General features: G+C 48.0%; 2 protein-coding genes across 3 annotated transcripts in view; one reads left to right on the top strand and one right to left on the bottom strand.

The window, feature by feature from the left end:
• The window catches only part of eda (ectodysplasin A), a 32,020-nt gene extending 28,866 nt beyond the window's left edge, over positions 1–3,154 (top strand). The window contains exons 8-9 of one of the 2 annotated variants that reach the window (XM_042340629.1): positions 148–278; positions 2,862–3,154. In XM_042340629.1, coding sequence (XP_042196563.1) covers positions 148–278; positions 2,862–3,107 — 377 coding nt within the window. In that variant the 3' untranslated portion in view covers positions 3,108–3,154. The remainder of the gene's footprint in view (positions 1–147; positions 279–2,861) is intronic. The other variant, XM_042340630.1, reaches the window with a different exon arrangement.
• An 8,206-nt stretch (positions 3,155–11,360) lies between these two features.
• The window catches only part of col4a6 (collagen, type IV, alpha 6), a 52,458-nt gene continuing 41,563 nt past the window's right edge, over positions 11,361–22,255 (bottom strand). Inside the window, exons 33-45 of the mRNA XM_042340839.1 lie at positions 21,694–21,768; positions 21,167–21,274; positions 20,010–20,117; positions 19,824–19,895; positions 19,067–19,192; positions 18,247–18,363; positions 17,788–17,949; positions 17,293–17,391; positions 16,118–16,264; positions 15,465–15,581; positions 15,054–15,245; positions 13,564–13,850; positions 11,361–13,273 (exon numbers count right to left, since the gene is read on the bottom strand). Coding sequence (XP_042196773.1) covers positions 13,013–13,273; positions 13,564–13,850; positions 15,054–15,245; positions 15,465–15,581; positions 16,118–16,264; positions 17,293–17,391; positions 17,788–17,949; positions 18,247–18,363; positions 19,067–19,192; positions 19,824–19,895; positions 20,010–20,117; positions 21,167–21,274; positions 21,694–21,768 — 1,871 coding nt within the window. The 3' untranslated portion in view covers positions 11,361–13,012. The remainder of the gene's footprint in view (positions 13,274–13,563; positions 13,851–15,053; positions 15,246–15,464; positions 15,582–16,117; positions 16,265–17,292; positions 17,392–17,787; positions 17,950–18,246; positions 18,364–19,066; positions 19,193–19,823; positions 19,896–20,009; positions 20,118–21,166; positions 21,275–21,693; positions 21,769–22,255) is intronic.

The following is a 22,255-nucleotide window of genomic DNA, read 5'->3' as shown; positions in this document are numbered from 1 at the left end:
TGTTCGGTAAAGCTCCCATCGACATGTTGCTTAACGTATGAATGCCCTGCGGAGCTGCATTAACTGTTTGAGTGGCATGTTGTTTTAGTTACAGAGACCTGCTGAGTATTTTCCCATGTATTGAGTGACTGCCCTTCTCACGCTGAGATCTCATAGGTGGCGTTCTGGCTGACTGGGTCCGATCTTCACTCAACCACAAGGTTTTCCGGTTACACAGTCGGAGCGGGGAGCTGGAGGTCCTGATGGACGGCACCTACTTCATCTATAGTCAGGTAGAAGTGAGTACGGGTCTTTGATGTAAAGACTAAACTAACTACTGGGGATGTGGTACCCGAGTTGTCTGTCAGGGTGTTAATGACCCAACAGTTTGGTAAGAGGTTCAGATGGGAATCCATCTCTGCACGTAGCAACACATTGCGCCCTCAAGGATTGACAAAGAATGTGCAGAAGGCGCAGAAACGGTCGATCGCTTTTCTGGGGGTAATAATCCCTTCAAAAAAAGAATAAAATAATTAGTCAGTCAACCACAGCTGTTTGTGGGACGCTGCTGTGTGCAATTGGCTGCTGCGTTTCGCCCACAAAATACGCAGTCAATTAATTGTACAGTATATTCCGTGAAGCGCTTTGGAAAGTCTTGAAGACGTGATAAGGCGCTGTATCAAATGTAAGGATTATTATATTATTATTTAATCTAATGACGTAGATTAAATATATTATTGTTGTTATAGCGGTGTGATTGAATGCTCTTTGTGTAGAATGCCAATGTGCCCAAACTAACTAACTCGTTCACCATTCAGTCACATCCCATGGGAACGGATGCCTGTGGACAGCCCTCACCCCATTGCTTCACTGTGGATTCTGAAGGGCCAAAGCTCTTTTCCATTCATTCCACACTGGGACATAATTACACAACAAAACAGGGGCACCAGACACACTCCTTCCCACTTGCTCCTATTGTGTGAAATTCCCCCCCCCAAAAAAATCTCCCAAGCCTTTACTGTCCTTTTCCTAATTTGTATAAAACCACAGTGGATTAAATCCGTTCCCGTTGCATAGCATTCATGATCCAAATGGAAAACAGTTACTTAGCTCCTGAAATGCCCACAGCAGCAATTATACAGCAGCCAGAGCCACTGCCAGATGTGATTTGGGGATCACAGCACATTTCAGAAGCATAATTGCTTTATAAAAAAAATCATCCCTGGTTTAGAAATGTAATTTACACGTGTGCAGGCTTTGTCCTTATCCCATCCCGTGAGCAAGAGTTGGGGAACATTAGCTGTATTTTTTTTCCCCCCCACCACAGCCCCGGAGAAGGGCACTGAGACCAAACTGCAGTGAGTGCTCAGCTAATTTGTCACAGAAAACTGTGTGCTCTGCAGTGACTCCCAGTTCACACAAAGGAGAATTTTAGTATCTATGGCCATTGGAATTAGTTGAGTTTTCTTGTTCCTATTAAAGTTTGAATTGCTCAATAAATTCCTAATTTGACACATTGCAGTGGTTCCTCTCTGGCCACGGAGAGGCTGCAGTGTGTAGCCATGGTTTACAGCAGACTGATTACAGTCCCTATATTGGCGGGTAAATGTGGAAAGTGTTAGTATTAGTAACTATCTGTAGGGTGTGCTCTGTGAGGTGTCCATTGCTGGCTGCAACCAGGCAAGCAGTCAGTAGGTCTAGGCCAGAGACACCTAGCCACCTATTATGCGGACTTGTGACTTAGCCTCAACAGTGCATTACAGGGAGAGAGGATACATTATGTAGTTGTTAATCCACGGTGTGTGGAGTCCATCAGAGCATTTCATCTCTTCACCCAAAGCCTGCACCTTGTACTCGTATTGGCTGCCTCGTTTGTCAACAAAACACAAGTCACTACACTCTGCACTGAGAGCATGTGAAATGCTTTGAGACCCCCTTCCCAACGTGATGGGCCAAATGTGGGGGCGACTGTGTATTTTGCGAGCAAATCCATGCCAGAGCGTGGCCGATAGAGCCAGGAGGTCAAGGGCTTTTCAGGGGCAGGCTGTCGATGTCCCAGAAACTGTACTCCACAACTTTAATGGAATATGATATTTTCACCTCATTTAAGGGTTCCAATAAAAGCCCCAGGTATATAGCGTTGCTGGCTACAGAATGAGAGGAAGGTTGACTCTCCATTGCTGGCTGCAACCCACGTTCAGGCAAGCAGTCAGTAAATCTAGGCCGGAGACACCTAGCCAGGGCTCCAGGTTAAGCCAACAGCACACACAACACGTTACAAATTGCATTTGCTTCAAACAGTAAACTTTTTTTCTCTTTCGTCAATTTTCATGAACAATTCCCAGATTTCAGCAGGTCAGATTTCACTAAGTGAAACTCCACCTAAAAACTGACAGATTTGCTGCCTCTCAAGTGACAGGACTTGGGTTCGATTCCCGGGTGGGGCGAAACCTTAGACAAGTTCCCTTACTCCACACACACACACACCTTTGTTTACCAGTGGTAAGGAGGAACCCGCTTGTTAGTCGATTTATTGAATCGCTTTCTGGGAGTAATAATCCCTCAAAAACAAAATGTGGCCACTCACTCCACGGCTATGTGTGGGACACCGCTGTGTGAAATCGGCTGCCACGTTTTGCCCGCAAAATACACAGTCACTGCGCTTTACAGTATACTCTGTGAAGCGCTTTGAGACGTCTCAACGGCGTGATAAGGCGCTGTCTCAAATGCAGTGATTGTACGATTGGTTCCTCTGTAAAAGAGGAGAAAATAGAGGAACAGGGAAGGAAAGCCGTATTGAAATGTTTTTTTTTTACTAATGACATGTCCCCCCCATCCCCTCTCTCTCTCTCTCGCTCCCCTCCACCACTGGACGTGCTCAGGTTTACTACATTAACTTCACTGACTTTGCCAGCCATGAGGTGCTGATTGACCGCACTCCGTTCCTGCAGTGCACACGCAGTGTGGAGAACCGCAAGTCCAAGTTCAACACCTGCTACACGGCCGGGGTGTGTCCACTCAAGGCCAGGCAGAAGATCACCGTCAAGATGACGTACGAGGACACCGTGGTAAACATGAGCAGACACACCACCTTCTTCGGAGCGGTGAGGCTGAACGAGTCACTGTAGGCACGTTGCTCAGGACGGCACAGCACTGGGAGGAAGTGTCCACGAGGGAGGGAGAGAGGGAGGGGAAGGAGGAGGGTGTCTTAAGCGAGGTGAGGTGCCCTGTGTGCCAGAACGGTAAACACTGGAGATGGTAAACACCGAGAAGGGCGCCATTTCTTCCCTTACTTTAGCTGAGTTGAGTAAACTCTCACTCGCAGTCACTTTGAATGGCATTGAATTAAAATGTGCTGTAAATGGGTTCCGCATTCCCCCTGTTCTGTTCAGCTCAATCTCTTCCCGGCTCCACTGTGTGTGTCACCAATGGCAGACCTGCCAGTCCTTCTGTTACATGTTACAGTGGCCCCATGTTAATCTGATCCAGGACATTGCCTCATTGTGAGTGTGTGTGTGTGTGTGAGGATTGTGAGGATGTAAGTGAAAGAATTGTTAAGTGTGTCTATCTGTGTGTGTGTGTGTGTGTGTATGTGTATGTCCATGTGTGTCTGTGTGTGTTGGGGGGAGGGTGTGGGGGGTGTGGGTGGAGGTGGAGGTGATGTTTATATGTGTGTGCTTCAAAGAGAGCATTTATATAGCTGAGATGTCCAAAGGGAATATGGTTCAAATTTAACACTCACTTTAGAAGTTCTCACATATAGTAACAGGACCTATTACGTGTCCTTTAGTTTAGTTGTTAGAGCACTCGCCTCGGGCAGGACAAAACCGTAAGCAAGTTCCCTTACTCCACACACCTCTGTTTACCTAGCAATAAATAGGAGCCTGGTTCTTAGTCGATTAGCGGATTGTTTTCCTGGGGTAATAATCCCTCGGGGTAAAAATAATAATTTGGCCACTCAATCTACGACTGTTTGCGGGACGCTGCTGTGTGCAATTGGCTGCCGCGTTTCGCCCACAAAATCTGCAGTCAATTCACTTTACAGTGTACCCTGGGAAGCGCTTTGAGACTTCTTGAAGACATGATAAGGCGCTGCATCAAATGCCAGCATTGTTATTATGTTTTATTTAGCTCTTTTACATTGCACAGGGGAATGGGGAGAACGGGACAGGAGGATATCTCAAAGCGCATCACAGGATCCACTGTAAAGTGTAGTGACTGTGTTTTTGTAGGTGAACGGCTTTCCCCTCCCGTTCTCCACCCCCCCAACAGCTTTCTCCAGCTGACCTGGTTAATGTGTTGGGCACCAGACAAAGTATTGGGTTTAATCTGATGATGTTCAAGGCTCAAATGGCAAATTGTGGAAACAAATAGGAGTAAGACTCCCTCCTGCCATCTCGTGACATGTTTAAGAATTGCTGCCTACAAGTATATCATGGGCTTGAGTCGCAGGGCTGGCAGGTCCCAGGGGAGAAAGTAAGCCATCAGATTGGAATCTCTTGGAGTATCCTGACTGCGTAGATCAATGAATCCGCCCGTCTGTGGAGCCGTCCGAGCACGTGTCTATGTTTGCGTGTGTTTTAAGTGCGTGTGTGTGAGAGCGCGGGTCTGTGTTTGCGCATGTTTGTTTGTGTGTGTGATTGCGTGTATGTGTGTTTGCGTGTGTGAGAGTCCTGGTGTCTGACATATACGGGATCTCATCGACTTGCTTAAGAGTCTTCAGCCCAGACTGAGAGAGAGTTCCATATGCACGGTGAGTGGTGAGTGGGGAGAGGAGGGCTGGGGGGTGGGAAATCACAAGGTTATAGACTTAATAGTGATAAATTCGGCCAATACAAAGGGGAGTTTGCAATGGATTGGGGCACAGATAGTGACACACTTGTCCCTTGTGGCTCCCATTTCATTTTGACTTGTGTATTGTAGTGAATTGTAGTGTCTACTGTATTGTAAATATATCATTTCCAGTAATTTTTATTCTGATACTGATTTCAGTTAATCCTTGTGGAGCCACGAGTGAATATTGATGGTAACTGTTGGAGCAAACATGTTAGTCAAGATTTTGTTAGTCAAGGGAACGAGCCAGTGCGAGGGTGTCAAGTCCTCGGTTACACTCTATAATCTTGTGATGTAATTTATTTCTACTGTATATATATTTTTTAAATGCACGACTGTTTCGATGTTTGCCCACTGAGTTATTACAAGCTGTGGTTCAGGAGATGGATGCATCAATCATGATTATTAAACCTTTAAACGTCTTCTATTGGGACTCTGGCTCTCAATTCTTGCAGCAAACTTCCCGATTTCAGGAATCAGGTGTTTGGGATTGATTTGCTCAGAATGGTTTGCGCTAAAGACGGGCTATAATAATAATAATGCCTGTATTTTGTTACAGCTCTTCATCTCGTCGTTGAGCTGTCTCAAAGCGCTTCACAGAATATACTGCAAAGTGAATTGACTGTGTATTTAGTGAGCGATCAATAATAATAATCGTGTATTTGATACAATGCCTTACCACATCGGCAAAACATCTCAAAGCGCTTTGCAGGATTTTCCTCTAAAGTGCAATGACTGTGCTATTTGTAGCGGGTAAGTGACATCAGTCCAGCACCCTTACTGCACCAACAAAATCTCTCACTTCAAAACCAGAAGGGGATGTCTCCCTCTCTCTCCCCGAGAGAGGTCTATAACTAACCTCCAACCCAGACACCTGCCCACCGTTTCCCTTCCTCTCGTGCTGCAGGTCAGCTTTTCTCTCTCTTCCTCCCGGGGATTTTTATGTATCTTTTATGTGAGAAGAAATCAATAAAAGTTCCTATTTTCTTGGCCGTCCAGTTCCTCCAGGTCAGACCCTTTGCCAGGAGGGTCAGTTTACTCTCATAACTCTGGATCTCTAGATTGTTGTTGGCCCGAGACTTCATCACACTGTCAAACTGAGCTGTACAGAGCTGTAAATGCAGCCCCATCCATTCCACTTCTCCAAGTGTTACTGACACTCAGCATTATTTTTCTCTCTATTTTCGCTTCTGTTGACCACAGCCATGGGTCATTTTCAAAGATTATTATTTTATTTCATCACTTAATATTAATAATAATCCTTGCATTTGATACAGCGCCTTACCACTTCTTCGAGACGTCTCAAAGCTCTTCAAAGAATATACTTTAAAGTGAATTGAATGTATATTTTGTGGACGAAAGGCAGCAGCCAGTTGCACACAGCAGCGTCCCACAAACAATCGTGGGTTAAGTGACCAAATTATTATTTTTTTTAATTTAAAAGGTGAGTGCTCTAACCATAGAGCTACAGGATTCCACCTTAAATAGCTGTGTGCTGGGGTCATGTATAGAGTTCGAAAGCTGACATTAGGTAATGAAGCATTGTAAAGCTTTTACAGCATTTGGCCCATTGTTTATAGGCTGTAAATCTGACAGGACCTCATCAAAACCTCATTATTCCCTCCCCCCAACCAAATCCTCCTCCTACTCTGGTGATCATCCTTACCCAACACCTCTGTGTCCATACCATCAGTGCCAAGTGGCTGTATTTCTCTCTCGTCTGAAACAAAGAATCTGCTGAGTAGCCCTGCTCGTCCCAGTCTCCGTCAGAAGAGTGTGAGGAGGAGAGAAAGATAGTGGGAAAACAAAATACTCTGCGGTTCGAATCGAACCCTGTGTTCAATCCTGGTTGGTTATCCTCCAGAGATGGCAATCTGGAGTCCTGTAGAGTAATGGTTAGTGTGCTCGCCTCGCAAGCCAGTGAATCTGGCCTGTTTTCCCAGCAGTAAGTAGGAACCCCCAGAAAGCGGTCTGCCAATCGACTAATAACTGGGTTCCTATTTACTGCTGTGTAAACAGAGGCATGTGGAGTAAGCAAACTTTCAGTTTTTGCCGGTTGCCCCTTAGGTCCATTATTTTTTGGCTCAAAACCACATGGAAACTTTAGAAATCCATCTGGCTTTAAGAGTTTTTCTAGAAGTAAGTTTGCACAATTCATTTTAGGCCTCCAAAACTGTTTTCCATCTCAGATTCTAACCTCCGTTGGTCTTAGAGGGAGGGGGAGAGGGTCAGGGGTACATTAAAGGAACCCTTTCTCAGGTAGAGAACCAATTATTACAATCCACATAGGGTCTAACCATGTAACCCTCTGTAAGTAGCTGCAGTTATTTGCTGAGGGCAATACCTCCAAGGGCATCTTTTTAGCATTTCTTCCAGTTACATCTTAAACCGTGCAAAATTCTGATTTAGAGAACTAGAGGTATTTAGAGAACTAGAGGTACTCCAGCGTTTATAGGGGTGCCAAAGGGTTAGCCTGTCCTCAGGATATCTACGCCAGATACCAATGAAGTCGAAACAGTCTCCCTGGCGATTCCCAGCAAACCGCCTTTCAAACTGATAGAATTGTGGCTTTCACAAAACCAGACGAGCAAAGCCGGGCTGACTGAGTGTCGCAAAGCGGGATTTGAGTTTGTGAACAAAGAAAAGGTCCCTTTGGCTTTGGCTGGTCAGCTGAGCAACCAAGCAGCTTCCAAACATCCAATAAAGACTGTTTGGCCTCCACATGGTGTTCCTCGGGGGAAAGTCACAAATACCCTCGAAAAACACAGACAAAAGAGACTGTAAGTTGAAATTGAGCGACTCACTTACTTGCTCCCAGCTCTTTAGTTGTAAGTTTGTGTTAGCCTTTAGGATACATTTGCGGTTACACCATCTCCCAGTTGGCAAGGGACCTTGTCCCAGATTAGATGTAGATGCTAGAGTTTCAGCCGGCCTCTCTTGAATAAGAAAAGTGATCTTCACCCTCGTTCTGCAGTGAATCTGGCCTGGCCACATGCTGTTGTGACTTGTACTCACTCCAACGCCAATTCATGGACAGATGTTCAGATGTTAAAATGTCAGCCATCTGGAACACTTTGCTTCCAACACTAAGTGCTCCAACCACTGGAAAATAAACAGAGGTTATGAGGAGGGCGCGGATGGGCTTTGGAAAGCTTGATAGCTGGGCACGGTATGTTCCTGAGGAAACAGCGGAGAATTTTCTTTCCTTCAAGTTGAAAGCAGGACTGAAATTGTTTCCATGTTGGTACCGCACTCTTGTGAGACAGCGAGTGGTTGGGACGTGGAATGCCCTGTTGGGTGAGGTGTTCGAGACAGGATCCAGATCAGCTTTCAACGTGAAACAGTTCCGAAGATCTAAAATGAATCTCGGGTGTAGTCCCGTAATGTAGTGGTTAGAGCATTCGCCTCGCAAGTGAGAGGCCCTGGTTTCGATTCCTGGGCGGGGCAAAACTTTAGGCAAGTTTCTTTACTCCACACTGTTTGTGGGACACAATTGGCTGCCATGTTTTGCCCACAAAATATACAGGCAATTCATTTGACAGTATATCCTGTGAAGTGCTTTGAGATGTCTCGCAGCCGTGATAAGGTGCTGTATCAAATACAAAGATTATTATTACAATGCTCACTCAATGTTCATTTTACAATGATCTTAAAGGTAGAATTCACTGAGATCCAGAGCTTTGCCATGAATTGACGTGAGCCACGCTGACATTGCAAACAGACTCTGTAAAGGACCGAGGATTGAAGTGCATCTATTTCCTCTGAACGCCTAATGTCAACAAACCTGGACATTATTCCAATCTGCTTTACATTTGTGGCAGTTTAGTTACTGGCACAAATGTAAAGCAGTGCATTTCAGTGATATCCCAAAGTGATCACGAGCAAGGCTGGCTGGACAAGGCAAGACAAGAAATTGGCATTTATGTTCTTGGCATCGACCAATTGTAGTCAACCACCAGAACATTTGTTTAATGTTCTTGCTATTGGGGACTGGGTTTGGTTCAGGGCATTGCCTCTCTCATTGCCATAGATCTGCTTCTTTTGGTTTTCTTTTGGGGTTTCCCTCTTTGATCACAAAGACCTTCCTCTTCAACCGTGCTTGTGGTCACCTCTCCCCCTGGCTTAGCTCAGCATCAGACTGTTAAGTGCCCCTTGTGAGGACCGCTGTATAAATGCAAGTTGTTTTCTGCTTTCTGCATTCTGTCGGATTCCGTTCCCAGCTACAGGGCAAGCCAACTGCCAGTTTGCCCACAAAACACACAGTCATTACACTTCACAGCAAAATACCGTGAAGCACTTTGAGTTGTGCTTTGGAGGCAAAAGGCGTTTTATCAAATGCAAAGGTTTTTGATAAAATTTATTATTATGAAGAGAATGATTCAAGCCACAAACATGTTGAATTATTTATTTTTCAAGTTAGATTTTTCAAACCTAATACAGACAGGTTATTCAGTTCTCCTCACAGTCACTACACTGGAGGGAAACACAGTGATTAGTTCATACAATTGAATAAAATGGATCACTGTTTTTCACAGAGGGCCACACTGACTAAGTCTTGTAACATAGATGTGTAAAATACACTTTCAGTGCAACACGCAAGACACAACCTTATTTTTTTCTCTCTCTCTTTCTCCTCGGACGAAATACAGTACACTATGGCCTATGGTTCCATGGAGACTGACTGGCTCCCACTCGGGTAAAGAGTGAGCCAGGACAGTGAGGCAGACAGGCACGGGGGGCTTCAGATCAGAGCAATGGCCTGTCCTACCACGTACACTCCCCAGCATGGCAGAGGGAGTGGGGGATGGGTGGGGAGGTGGGGGGGGTGGGGAGAGGGTGGGTAGGTGGGATAATGACCCAGACTCTACAGCTTTTGCTTATTAACTAAGAGAAATGCAGATCGATAGAAAAGGAGTGTGTCATCATATTGGGGGAAGGCACTGTGTGCACCCAAACCAAACATCACAGCGATATACATCCAACATTTGTGACATACAAATGGAAAAGAGTTTCCCTACTGCTTCCCCCTCCCACCACCTCTCAGCCTTCCCCCACCTTTAAAACCGGCCCATCCCCAAAAATACACATGGGTGAAGATGGTTAAGAATCCGGGCTCTATTTCACCCCAATGACAAACACAGAGGTATTTATATTTATCTACAACAGGACATTAGCTACCAAAGGAGTCATCAATACTGTCAGAAATGAACGAGTGGAGTCGTACCCCTATGTCGCTGTCTGCCTCAGTTATTTTGCCCGCACGGAAACCATAGAAATTGATAACACAGAAGCACAGTCCCTGTATCGGCACCAGGTCTCACTCTCACTGCCCCTTACCCTGCGGTGACAGGAACTATCAGCTGCTCAGATCAGAGATTGGGAGTGGGAGGATTTTAACAAACGTCTGTTTAACCTGACGAGGGAACAGTCTTTGATTATCAAAGTATCTTGTACTCTGCAAAATAATCCTTGCGGTTGATACAGCGCCTGATCACGTCTTCGAGACGTCTTAAAGTGCTTCACAGAATATCCTGTAAAGTGTAGTGACTGTGTGTTTTGTGGGCGAACAGCCGCTACCCCACATGAAGGGCGCTATGTAAATGCAAGTTGTCGTCGTTGTTCTTTCAGCCTCTTGGTGACAACCCCACAGCTTGTTATTAACCCACATGGGTCCTTAGTGTGACTTATTCTTGCAAATAACAATTTTATATCCAGCAAAATAATAGAACTGTTTTAACGCGACACTTCATTTACTCCTCGTCACTCTATATATTTTGCACCACCAATGCCTCTGAAAACATTACATCTCTTTAAACATAAAACAAAACAACTCAACTGGCCTTCCCCATCCCCACTCACCCCCAACCCCCCCACTCACCCCCCCACCCCCCCCTCAGTAGTTCTTTGTTTCAATTTACACAGTTTGCAATTTCTCAACATGTGAAATATCAGTCGTACCAAACACAGTTTAACTACAAAGCTGACACCATTCAATCTGGTTAAAATTTTATGAGAATAACTCTACTGATATTTTACTGCTCAGTAAAGTGGGTTTACCAGTTTACCAGCTACAGTGGTTTGTGCTGGTTCTAAGATTTGTACTATTGTAGGCACTCAATCAAGTTTCACAAGACTGAAAGAAGAAACTCTTTGATCTCAATCCTTCCAGAATACCCACCATCCCATCGATCCTCATAGCACCAGGTTGTTCCTGAAATCATTCAACACCGCCCCTCGTGCTAACCTGACTGCCCAGATGTATGTTGCTGCCCATTAATGGATTTCACACGAGAATACAGATTTGGAATTGCAGTATTTACTATTGTAGAGCAGGAGAGAAATCCCAGATACACACACGACAATGGGTGCATTCAAAAGCAATCAATAAGCAAGGAATAAGGAAACATACATGTAAATAATCCCGTCCTCCCCACACCCCCGAGGCAGAGGTGGATAGATATTTGTTAGGTCAGGGTATCAAAGGATATGGGGCAATTGCAGGTAATTGGATTTGAGGTACAGATCAGCCATGGTCTTAACAGAATGGCAGAACAGGCTCAAGGGACTGAATGGCCTCCTCCTGTTCCTATGTTCCTGTAACATCACGCTGAGTTGCTGAGGGAAGGGTTTCGAACACGGGGAAATGGAAAAGTGCGCAGTTCCGTGCTGTTCTAGAAGCCAAACTCCATCCCCAAAAAAGTTCAGGATAAAAGAAAGATTGGGTTCAAATCCACGGGAGGTTACGAACCCCTAACCATGCAGGTGAACGAGGACAAAATAGCACCAATTGAAAACACAAATGTGTGTGGGAAGTGTCACAGTGTTTCACAACTATTTCCTTTTCACACTCAGACACACACACGGGCGATAGATATCCCACACGACTAGGGATTGTAGCTTCCTAGTGAATTGCAACCCAAGTTTAGGGACCTTTAGGATAACTTTGACTGGCTCTGAAACTGAAATAAATGTAGGGCAATGACTCCACTTTTTGAGGTAGCCGTGATTTTAAAGGGGGAAAAAAAAAGCACCTTTGATGAACAATGGGGGCGTCGATTCTGGAATGTTCTTCCTAATGACCATGTACGCACACACACGCACCATCCCCTATCCTCGTTCTCAGCTCTGACTTACAAACTAGAGAGAGAGAGAGAGAGAGCGCGTGAAAGGGCTCGGGACAGGCTATTTTGTCAAGCTCTCTTGCACCGCTAAAAAGGAGGAATGATATCAGGTGGGCCGAAATTCCCACTTTATCCAAACCGATCCCTTCACCTCGTGAGAAGTTAAGAGATATACATCGATATGGAGAAAAAAAGTCACCTTTCCCTTGGAGATTGCCAAAATAGAGTGAAGTCAACATCAATGATTTGAGGAGATGTATCCTTAGAAGGCAACAGCGACTTTCGAAGATATTGCCTGAGTTAATGTTCGATACGTTTTCTCTCTCTCTCTCTCTCTCTCTCTCAACTCAACACAAGAAGTTGGCCACAAAGCTATCAAAAGAGGCTGAGGTCAACGCGACTGCAATAGTGGACTTAGAACAAAACATCAATCAATAGACTCTCAAATGTCCATCAGTGAATGAAAATTACACCTTAATGCAGTGAGTGAATGAGTGAGGGAGGGAGAAGGGGGGAGAGAAGGGATGTGAACGGGAGAGGGGAGGTGGGAGGGGGGCGGGGGAGAGGAAGGCATCAGATCTGGGGTAACCAGAAATCTTCAGCTCTACAGCACCTTAACCATTGCCCCCTGTTATATCACAGACAGCTGCCTCCAGACACAGACTGTGCACCTTTCTACCCGCTCGCTCTCTCGCTAGGGCATAGCACCAAACCAGTGAGCAGTGTTAAAGTGCTCCTGAAAACAAACTGTACCAAAGTGGACAGGACAAGGCCCAGCAAATACTGCGCCCCGCCTGGTCCCCAGCTGATTGTATATATACTACTTACGCAGGATAAAAACACGGCTTCAATATAACTGTGAGAACGGCATCCTAGCAATTTTATACAATCTTTTAAAACAAAAGAAACATTTTCTCCTAATATACAAAGTTTGTTAAGCCAGAGACCATGCAACACAACACTGTGGTTTTACCACCTGCTTCACTGCCTAATACATCTGGGGAAAGAGGTGAACGAGGGGGGCGGGGGGGGTAAAAAAAAAAGTCACGTGTGAAGGTGCCGGGGAAACAGGGTTTGGGCTACAAGTTCTTCATACACACTTGGCAACGGCTAACCCGAGTGCGGAGCTGTCCTGCTTTCAGGGTCTCCGAGGGGGGAGACTGTGCGAACTGCTGGTTGTACTCCACGATGGTCAGCCAGAAGCTGTACTTGTTGGCAAAGAAGTGGCAGGTTCCCCGGGGGCCGTTGCACTCGATGAAGGGCGTGGCCCGGAAATCCTCCAGACACGATCCCGGCGACACCAGCGACTGTCCTCCCCCCTCGGGACCCGCCGCCGTGTGCTGTAACACAGAGGAACAGAGGACAAGAGGCATTACAAGCAGCCTGATCCTGTCTGCAACCATCGTCCACACACAGGCGGCCGATCACTAGCTCATGTCCGAGAGTCGGGCAAGGGCATGAGTGTGGGAGGGCCTCAGCCCCACCTGTGACACCCTCTACAAGAACTCCTCTATCAAGTCAACACTTGGTTCCAGGAGAGAAAATTGGGAGGGGGGGAAAGATCTGAGCAGACACAAGCCAACCCCAGCCCCCACCAATCCCACCACCCTCTGGTGATACTGTGGCTTACCATGAGGAAGGAGTAACCTATCCAGAGACTCCGCCAGCCATTAGGGCATTGTGGGATGGTGATGTCCTGGCTGTGCACAGCCACAGCTTGTGATGGGGCCTCACACACTGAGCAGCGGCTGATGTACGGTCTGATCTGGATGTTGGACACCGGCATCATGGGGATGGGCGCCGTGGTTGAAAGCCAATAGGACTTGTCGTTCCTGCTCGCGTAGTAGCACAGCTCGTTGATGTTGCAGTAGAGGAACGGCATGGTGGTGAAGCGGGGCAGGCAGGAGCCAGCCATTCCTGTGGTGGTGGGAAGACAGAGACCAGAGGTTATTACAGGCACTGGGGGAATGGGGAGCGTGGTTGCCAGAGCAATACTGAACAGATAGGACTGAGGGGTGGAGAGGGGGGAAACAACTGAAGCTCCTCAAACTAACAGCTCCAAACTCTACCCCAAACCTTCATCTTTACTCTTCCATATTGATCATTGATCCTCATTGACCCAGCGCCTTGGTTGTCACATTGACGATTTGGGCAGTTTTGTGATATGAAAAGCTTTTATGGTGGAGGGGGGGAAAAAAGAGAAGATAAGAAATGCAGGAAGCCTTTGGAGCCAATTACATCTCTAGGCAATTCTGTCACTCAGGGCAGCTAACAGCTGTGACCTCTCACCCACACACACACACGATACTTGGCACATTTCAGGCGAGTGAAAAATAAAGTTTGACGTTGGGAATTTGGAATTGGTTCCGCCGTCCACTTCAAAATACTTGCGAGCTACACTTAGGGAGGGAAGAGCTTGTGGAATTGATTAGTACTACTGTTCTTTCACCTCTGGGGAACTGGGACCTTTCTGAGCCCAGGACGACCTAATGGGATGAAAGTCTCTCTTTCTCTCTCTCTTCCCCCTCTCCCTCTGCTGGGGGTGAGGAAACAGTCATACTCTCGCTCTTGGTGACATCAGACCCACACCTCCAATTTGGCCACACATTGGCAATCTGCCTCAGAGATACGTAGAGGGAACCGTTTGTGGGAAATGGAAATTATTAACGGAGGTCGGGGCTGGCACATGGAGTCCTGTAGATTAGTGGTTAGAGCGCTCGCCTCGCAAGCAAGAGGACCTGGGTTTGATTCCTGGGCGGAGTGAAACCTCAGGCAAGTTTCCTTACTCCACACGGCTCTGTTACCTAGCAGTAAGTAGGAACCCAGTTGTTAGTCGATTGGTGGATCACTTTTCCGGAGATAATAATCCCTCAAGAAAATAGTAATAATTTGATCACTCAATCCACGACTGTTTGTGGGCCGCTGCTGTGCGCAATTGGCTGCCGTGTTTCACCCACAAGTATACAGTCAATTCACTTTACAGTATATTCTGTGAAGCGCTTTGAGACATCTAGAAGATGTGATAAGGCGTTTTATCAAATGCAAGAATTATTATTATTATTTATTATTGACTCTCTATAAGATCTCTCTGAGCTGAATGGCAGATGTGGTGACAGTCACCTAGATCCTGGTTGTGTGCCTTCTCCTGTCCCTCCACAAACAGCAAGCTGAAGCCTTCCCACAATCTGTTCATTCCCTGTGGGCAGATCGGCACTTGTTCGGATTGGCTGTGCTTCACTAGTGTGTAGCCAACACTCACACTGCGAGCTGGTATTCCCGGCATTCCTGGGGAGCCTGAGTTTCCACGGTTCCCTGAGGAGAGGAATGGAATAACGAGGTTACAAACATCCCAGGGAGTCTCTTGGAACCTTGGTGAACGAGCAGTGGATTAAAAGCGGAGAGTAGAGAGGAGAGCGGGAAGAGGAGAGAGGAGAGGAGACAGGAGTGGGAGAGCAGAGAGAGCTTTATAATAAAGTTGCACAGTCATGACGTGTTACCAACAGGAAGAAAGGATTGGCAAATTCCCCTCACCTTCAAAGCCATTGGCTCCAGGATAGCCCTTTGGACCTGGATCTCCTCGAACACCCACAGGACCAGGAAAACCATTGCTGCCCACATTGCCAGGTCTTCCTGGTTGGCCTTTGATGCCTTGAACCACAAGAAAAAAAGAGACAAACTAACACTATTAGTGGCGGATTCAGCGGAATATGTAAGTGAGAGGTTTGAAGGTATATGAGGATAGGGTGTGGGCTTGAGAGGACAGCTTGCTCTGAGAGTCGATGTGGACTTTCAGGACCGAATGGCCTCCTTCTGCGCTTAAATGTCTACGGTTCTGTGAATCAGGCAGTTGGCTTTGCGTGTTTATTCCCGTTGCTAAGATTATTGGCCAGAAGGTCAAGGATATCCCAGCTGCTCTGGTTGTGGGATATCAGGCTTCACTACAGCACAGGGCATGGGAGCCTCCTCAGCAATATCTCAGAAAGGTCCGTTATAGAGTGGAAAGCATCTTAAACGGAGGTTGTCTTATCCCTTTTCGTGGCTTCCCCAGTTCTGTGGTAAACGTGAAACTCAATCCAATGCCTAATTGGCTGACACTTTGGATTGGTTCCATGTTTGGCCATTCGGTTAAAATCTACCGAACCATATTTTCCGACAATGATGACCAAATGTCCCAGTTTACTCACCTGGGAGTCCAGGGCTTCCAGGTCGCCCTGACTCTCCGATTTCCCCTGGGGAGCCATCGAAGCCTGGTGGTCCAAGAAGACCTAATGGTGGGGTGAGTATTAACACATCTGCTGGTTTTCCAGGGAGACCTGGAGATCCAGGGAAGCCTGAGTGAAGTGTAAAGGTTCACAGGTTATACAGGAGCTCATACACAATCCAACATCAATCCGCACACAAAATACAATATAATAATAATAATTCTTATATTTGATACAGCGCTTTATCATATTGTTGAGATGCCCCTCTCGACTCTCTACACCCTCCTCGCTCCCTCCCTTCCCTCCCCTCACCCTGACCATTTCCCCCCTCCTCGCTCCCTCCCCTCCCCTCACCCTGACCATTTCCCCCCTGCTCGGGTCCTGACCCAACTGTACAGCGCCTTGGGACGTCCTCCCGACGTGAAAGGCGCTCAATAAAGGAATCTTGTTGTTGTTATAATAATAATAATAATAATAATCCTTGCATTTGATATAGCGCTTTTCACGTCGGGAGGACGTCCCAAAGCGCTTCACAGAACATACTGCAAAGTGAATTGACTGTATATTTGTGGGCGAACGCGGCAGCCAATGGCGCACAGCAATGTCCCACAAACAGTCGTAGATTGAAAATGACCAATTAATTATTGTTTTTAGTTTTTGAAGGGATTATTATTAGGCTCTGTGTGGAGTAAAGAAACTTGCCCAAGGTTTCGCCCTCTGCCTGGAATTGAACTCAGGTCTCTCACTTGCAAAGCGAGTGCTCTAACCACTGAGCTACAGGACTCCACAGGATATTATAAAGTGAATTGATTGTGTACTTTGTGGGCGAAACGCGGCAGCCAATTGCGTACAGCAGTGTCCCATAAACAGTCGTGGATTGAGTGACCAAATTATTATTTTGGGGGGAAAGGATTTTTATCCCCAGAAAGCTCTCTGCCAATCGACTAACAACCGGGTTCCTACTTACTGCTGGATAAAAAGTGAGGGGAGTAGGGAAACTTGTCTGAAGTTTCACCCTGCCCGAGAATCAAATCTAGGTCCTCTCGGAGACGAGAGGTGAGCCAAGCGCTAACCACTACCAGTCCCACAGTGTAGTGGTTATAACAACAATAAATTACATTTGTATAAGGCGTGTATTGTCATAACACGTTACATACCTTGGGCGCCAGGCTCGCCTTTGGAGCCTGGATAACCTTGTTCACCAACAGGTCCATCTGTGCCTGGAAATCCCCTGATGTTTGAATCTCCAACTTGACCTGAAGAAAGCAACAGAGACAACTCTTAATACCTGGCAGCTCACTCCCACTGCACGGTGAAGACAGACAGAACCAGATTGAGGATTACTTAAACCTCACTTTGGGATACAGTAAACCTCACATGAGTCGTATCAGTTGGGACCACACATTGAATATGATTTTTGCAAAGTACGAGATCAATGGGACTTGGGCAGATATGAGTGGGAAACTTCCGTTACTTTCACTCCGAATTGGATTGAAACACAAGTGGATTGCGACCTCACACACGGAGACCCCGAGATGGACAGCAGAAAAATAAAAATAAATTCTTTTCTTCAATAACTAATGAGCAAACGGCTCTTTTCACCAGGAAGGATAAAGCAAGGATGTGCCCAAAGCCAACACTTGACCACTCACCCTTCAGCCCAGGAGCTCCAGGGATTCCCTGACGACCCTGCAGTCCGGGGTTCCCACGCCCGCCTATTAATCCTGGGGCACCAGGCAGCCCATTGGAGCCAGGATCACCCTTCTCGGTGCCCAGGCCTGGCAGCCCAGGGGGACCTGGTGGCCCTCTGAGACCTGGAAGAGGTAAAGGACAACGATGGGTTAATGTAAACCACACAGCAAAGAGTAGAGCATTCATTAAAGCTCAATGGAAACCACTGAGAAGACCAGGCGTCTTAGACCAGCCAACGCCAAGCCTCCCTCACATTGCACCGGCACAGCACAGACATTACGCCGTTTCCCTCAGTCTCCTTCAGCTGATCTGATCCCTCCACCCCCATCAGCACAATCCTCCAACACAGCACCAACCCACACACCCACTGAGCTGTGTTGTTTAATGAGCCCATGTTTGGAATGAAACCAATATCTTACCCAATTCACCATCATAGCCGGGTCGCCCAGCATCTCCTGACTTCCCGGGAATATTGGAAACTGTGTAGCTCCCCGGGGGCCCTGGTGTTCCTGGGATACCCAATCCTCCCGAGGAACCTGATGGGACCAACAGAGATAAAGTCAGCCATTGGATCTGAGACTATGAAGTGCGATCTTATTTTCACTGAAGAGTTCAGAACTGTGCATCTTTTCGACAGACAAGTTAAATCAATAAGTTTCATGTTCTGATGGGGATCAGCAGATCCCTAACTTTATAAGACTTTAGATGTCCACCTGGTTCAGATGTTGGCCTCTTTGACAGAAGGTTATGGGATCGAACCTCACGTTAGGACTTTGAGCTCACTGCCTAAGCTGACACTCCAACACAGTGCCTTCAGGGGAGACGTTTAAACCAAGGTGGAGTCCTGCAGCTCAGTGGTTAGAGCACTCGCTTTGCAAGCGACTGACCTGAGTTTAATTCCAGGCAGAGGGCGAAACCTTGGGCAAGTTTCCTTACTCCACACAGAGCCTAATAATAATCCCTCCAAAACCAAAAACAATAATAAATTGGTCATTTTCAATCTACGACTGTTTGTGGGACATTGCTGTGTGCAATTGGCTGCCGCGTTCGCCCACAAATATACAGTCAATTCACTTTACAGTGTGTTCTGTGAAGCGCTTTGGGACATCCTCCCGACGTGAAAAGCGCTATATCAAATGCAAGGATTATTATTATTATAAGGTCTTGTCTATGCCTCTTCAGTTGGACGTTTCCAATGTACCGTTTTTTAAAGACTTCACGGCCAAGCCTCTAAATTACCTGGATCTCCGCGAAGTCCTTTTGTTCCAGGATATCCCGGTGTTCCGATCCCTGTGCCAGGTGTTCCTCGCTCACCCTTGAGCCCTGGAGTACCTGGGGATGCCGGGCGTCCGACCTCACCTGGGCCTAAAGAGTCATAAACACCACACTGAGGAACAGCCATTCAACTCGCAAACATGGACGCTGTTTGGCAAACGGGTTTCGCCACGTTAATCAATTTGCGATTTTCGATTTTCAAGGCGAGATTCACAAATCTCAGGTTGGCAAAATCATCCCCTTCCCCCACAACCCCCACCCCCTGTCCCCCTGAAAAAACAAAGGTGGGGTTTAGTTTAGTGAGCAAATCCCTTTAGTGAGCAAAGACCAGCCAGCCAGGGAGCAAAGCCCATCTTCAGAGTCCTATCTGTTGTTGGGATTATTTGCCCGTGTGTTTGTGTTGCCCTCCGTCACACCCAACTCAATGATTTATAATAATAATCATACTAGCCCCCGTCTCTCGCTTGCCAGGTGAGCCACTAACCCCTGCACTACGGGGATCCGTGATTTCCACAAGCTTTGTGTTTAATATAAGTCGGGACCGGGAGAATCTGCCAGTCCATCACACACGCTGTGGAATTCACACTGAGAACACAGGATGCCACGGAAACACAGAAACGAGCCCCTCGGCACAACCGGGCAGCTCCGCGCCGTGTCCCTGAAACAGAGCCTCTAACCAAGGTAAAGTCATCGCGGATGGAGAAACGCTGAGATCACGTACCTGGTGTTCCCGGTGGCCCCCTTGGTCCAGGTAAACCATTCAAACCGTCCAGTCCCGGCGAGCCCGAGAAACCTAGTGAAGGAAGAAGTGCCTGTTACTGCCCGAGCATCGCTTCACAGGATAACCCTCTCCCTGACAACCACGGGAGACAATCGCAAGCAGACGCCGGAGTGACGTGGTCGCTACCTTTCGGGCCTGGGAGACTGAACTGAGACGTGCGTCCAGGGGGCCCTGGACGTCCATCAGGTCCCGGGGAACCTGGGCTGCCACTTTCACCTTGTCGTCCAGAGCCACCTGTGGACATCAAGAAGACATTGACCAGACGGTCACACAGGAGCTTGCTGAAGATTTTGTGATGATGCAATAGGGAAGAGAGCCCCACATACACGCCCCAACCCACCCCCTACACACACCCCCCAACCCCCACACCCACCCACACCCCAACCCCCACACCCACCCACACACCCCAACCCACCCCACCCACACACCCCAACCCACCCACACCCCCAACCCACCCACACACACACACCCCCAACCCCCCACACACACACACCCCCAACCCACCCACACACACACACCCCCCAACCCACCCACACACACACACACCCCCACACCCACCCACACACACACACACACCCCAACCCACCCACCCACACACACACCCCAACCCACCCACCCACACACACACCCCAACCCACCCACCCACCCACACCCCAACCCACCCACCCACCCACACCCCAACCCACCCACCCACCCACACCCCAACCCACCCACACACACACACCCCACGCGCACACACACACACACCCCACGCACCCACACACACACACCCCACCCACCCACACACACACACCCCCACCCACCCACACACACACACCCCCACCCACCCACACACACACACCCCACCCACCCACACACACACACCCCCACCCACCCACACACACCCCCACCCACCCACACACACCCCCACCCACCCACACACACCCCCACCCACCCACACACACCCCCACCCCCCCCACCACCCCCACCCACCCCACCCACACACACACACCCCCACCCACCACACACACCCCCACCCACACACCCCACCCCCACCCACACACACACCCCCACCCACACACACACACCCCCACCCACACCCACACACCCCCACCCACACACACACAGCCCCACCCACACACACACACCCCCACCCACACACACACACCCCAACCCACACACACCATACAACAGACCACATACGCACACCATGCATGTACACACACACGCGCACACAAACACACCCACATGTGCGGGTGCACGCACAGGTGTATATTTACAAGTGATGTGTCATGGATTCTCACCTGGTGGTCCGGGTCTCCCTGGATCTCCAGGTAATCCTTTCAGTCCACTGATGCCGGGACTCCCAGAGATGCCGGGGTCACCTGAAAAACTATCGCGTCCTTTCTCACCTGCAATTAAAACAACCACAGATTAGCATCACCAGGTGCGGAGTGGGTTACACTGTACCTGGGCTGGGAACCTCGTGATACAATGCTTCCCACTGCTATACTCCTCCTGAAAACGTATACATTGTCAGCCGGACCCACCATTGGCTCAGTTGGTAGCGCTCTCGCTCTGTGTCAGAGTCCAGTGGGTTCAAGCTCCCAGGTTCAGGGGCAAACAGTCTTGGCTGTCACTGTAGTGCAGTGCTGAGCAAAACACTGACACGTTAAAACCAACTCGAAAAGAGAAGGGAGTTTCTCCCAATGTCCTGGTCAACGTTCCCCCACGGGAGGAAGAAACACACAAACAAGCAATCATCAAGAAGCAAAACAAGGCCGTGTGTAAACTTCAGGAATGAGAACAAGCTGTAATTAGCAGCTCTTACCTGGGTACCCTGGCTGCCCAGGTTCTCCCTTTGCTCCTGGGGCACCAGGAGCACTGCTCGAATCCCCTCGATCACCTGAAACAAGGCATTTAATAGATGGTCAGGAGAGCAGGAGAGACCTGTTGTTGTTGAGATGTCCAGCACGGTTTCTGAACTCTGTCCTTCAGTGAAGATCAGACACAGAAAATACACCACGAAAGGCAGAAGCAACCAGGAGTGTCTCAGTGTACCTTCCCCTCGTCCTATCAGTGATTTGTTTTGGTGACTCAGTGTGCCTGACACACGTGGAAACCCATCACTGGGGTTTGCAGCGTCCAAAGCAGCCGAAGAGTTCCACACCTTTGTCTGGAATGGAATGCGCGCTCTCACCCCTATTAGATCACACTGTCAGGCTCAGTCACTCCCCGTGTCTCTTCTGATGTCACTCCGGCTCCCTCACACAGTCAGTTTAAGTAAAAACATTCCCCATAAATGCCAGAATTAGAAGAAACCGGACAGATGAGAAGGCTTGAAGTGCTGTGAGTGCTCAGTGAGGTGTAGAGAGGGGGTCTGGGCAGGGGAG

This window comes from Callorhinchus milii, unplaced genomic scaffold (assembly GCF_018977255.1).
Source record: "Callorhinchus milii isolate IMCB2004 unplaced genomic scaffold, IMCB_Cmil_1.0 Scaffold15, whole genome shotgun sequence".
Taxonomy (NCBI): Eukaryota; Metazoa; Chordata; class Chondrichthyes; order Chimaeriformes; family Callorhinchidae; genus Callorhinchus; species Callorhinchus milii.
This window is presented reverse-complemented; position numbering and strand designations above follow the sequence as displayed.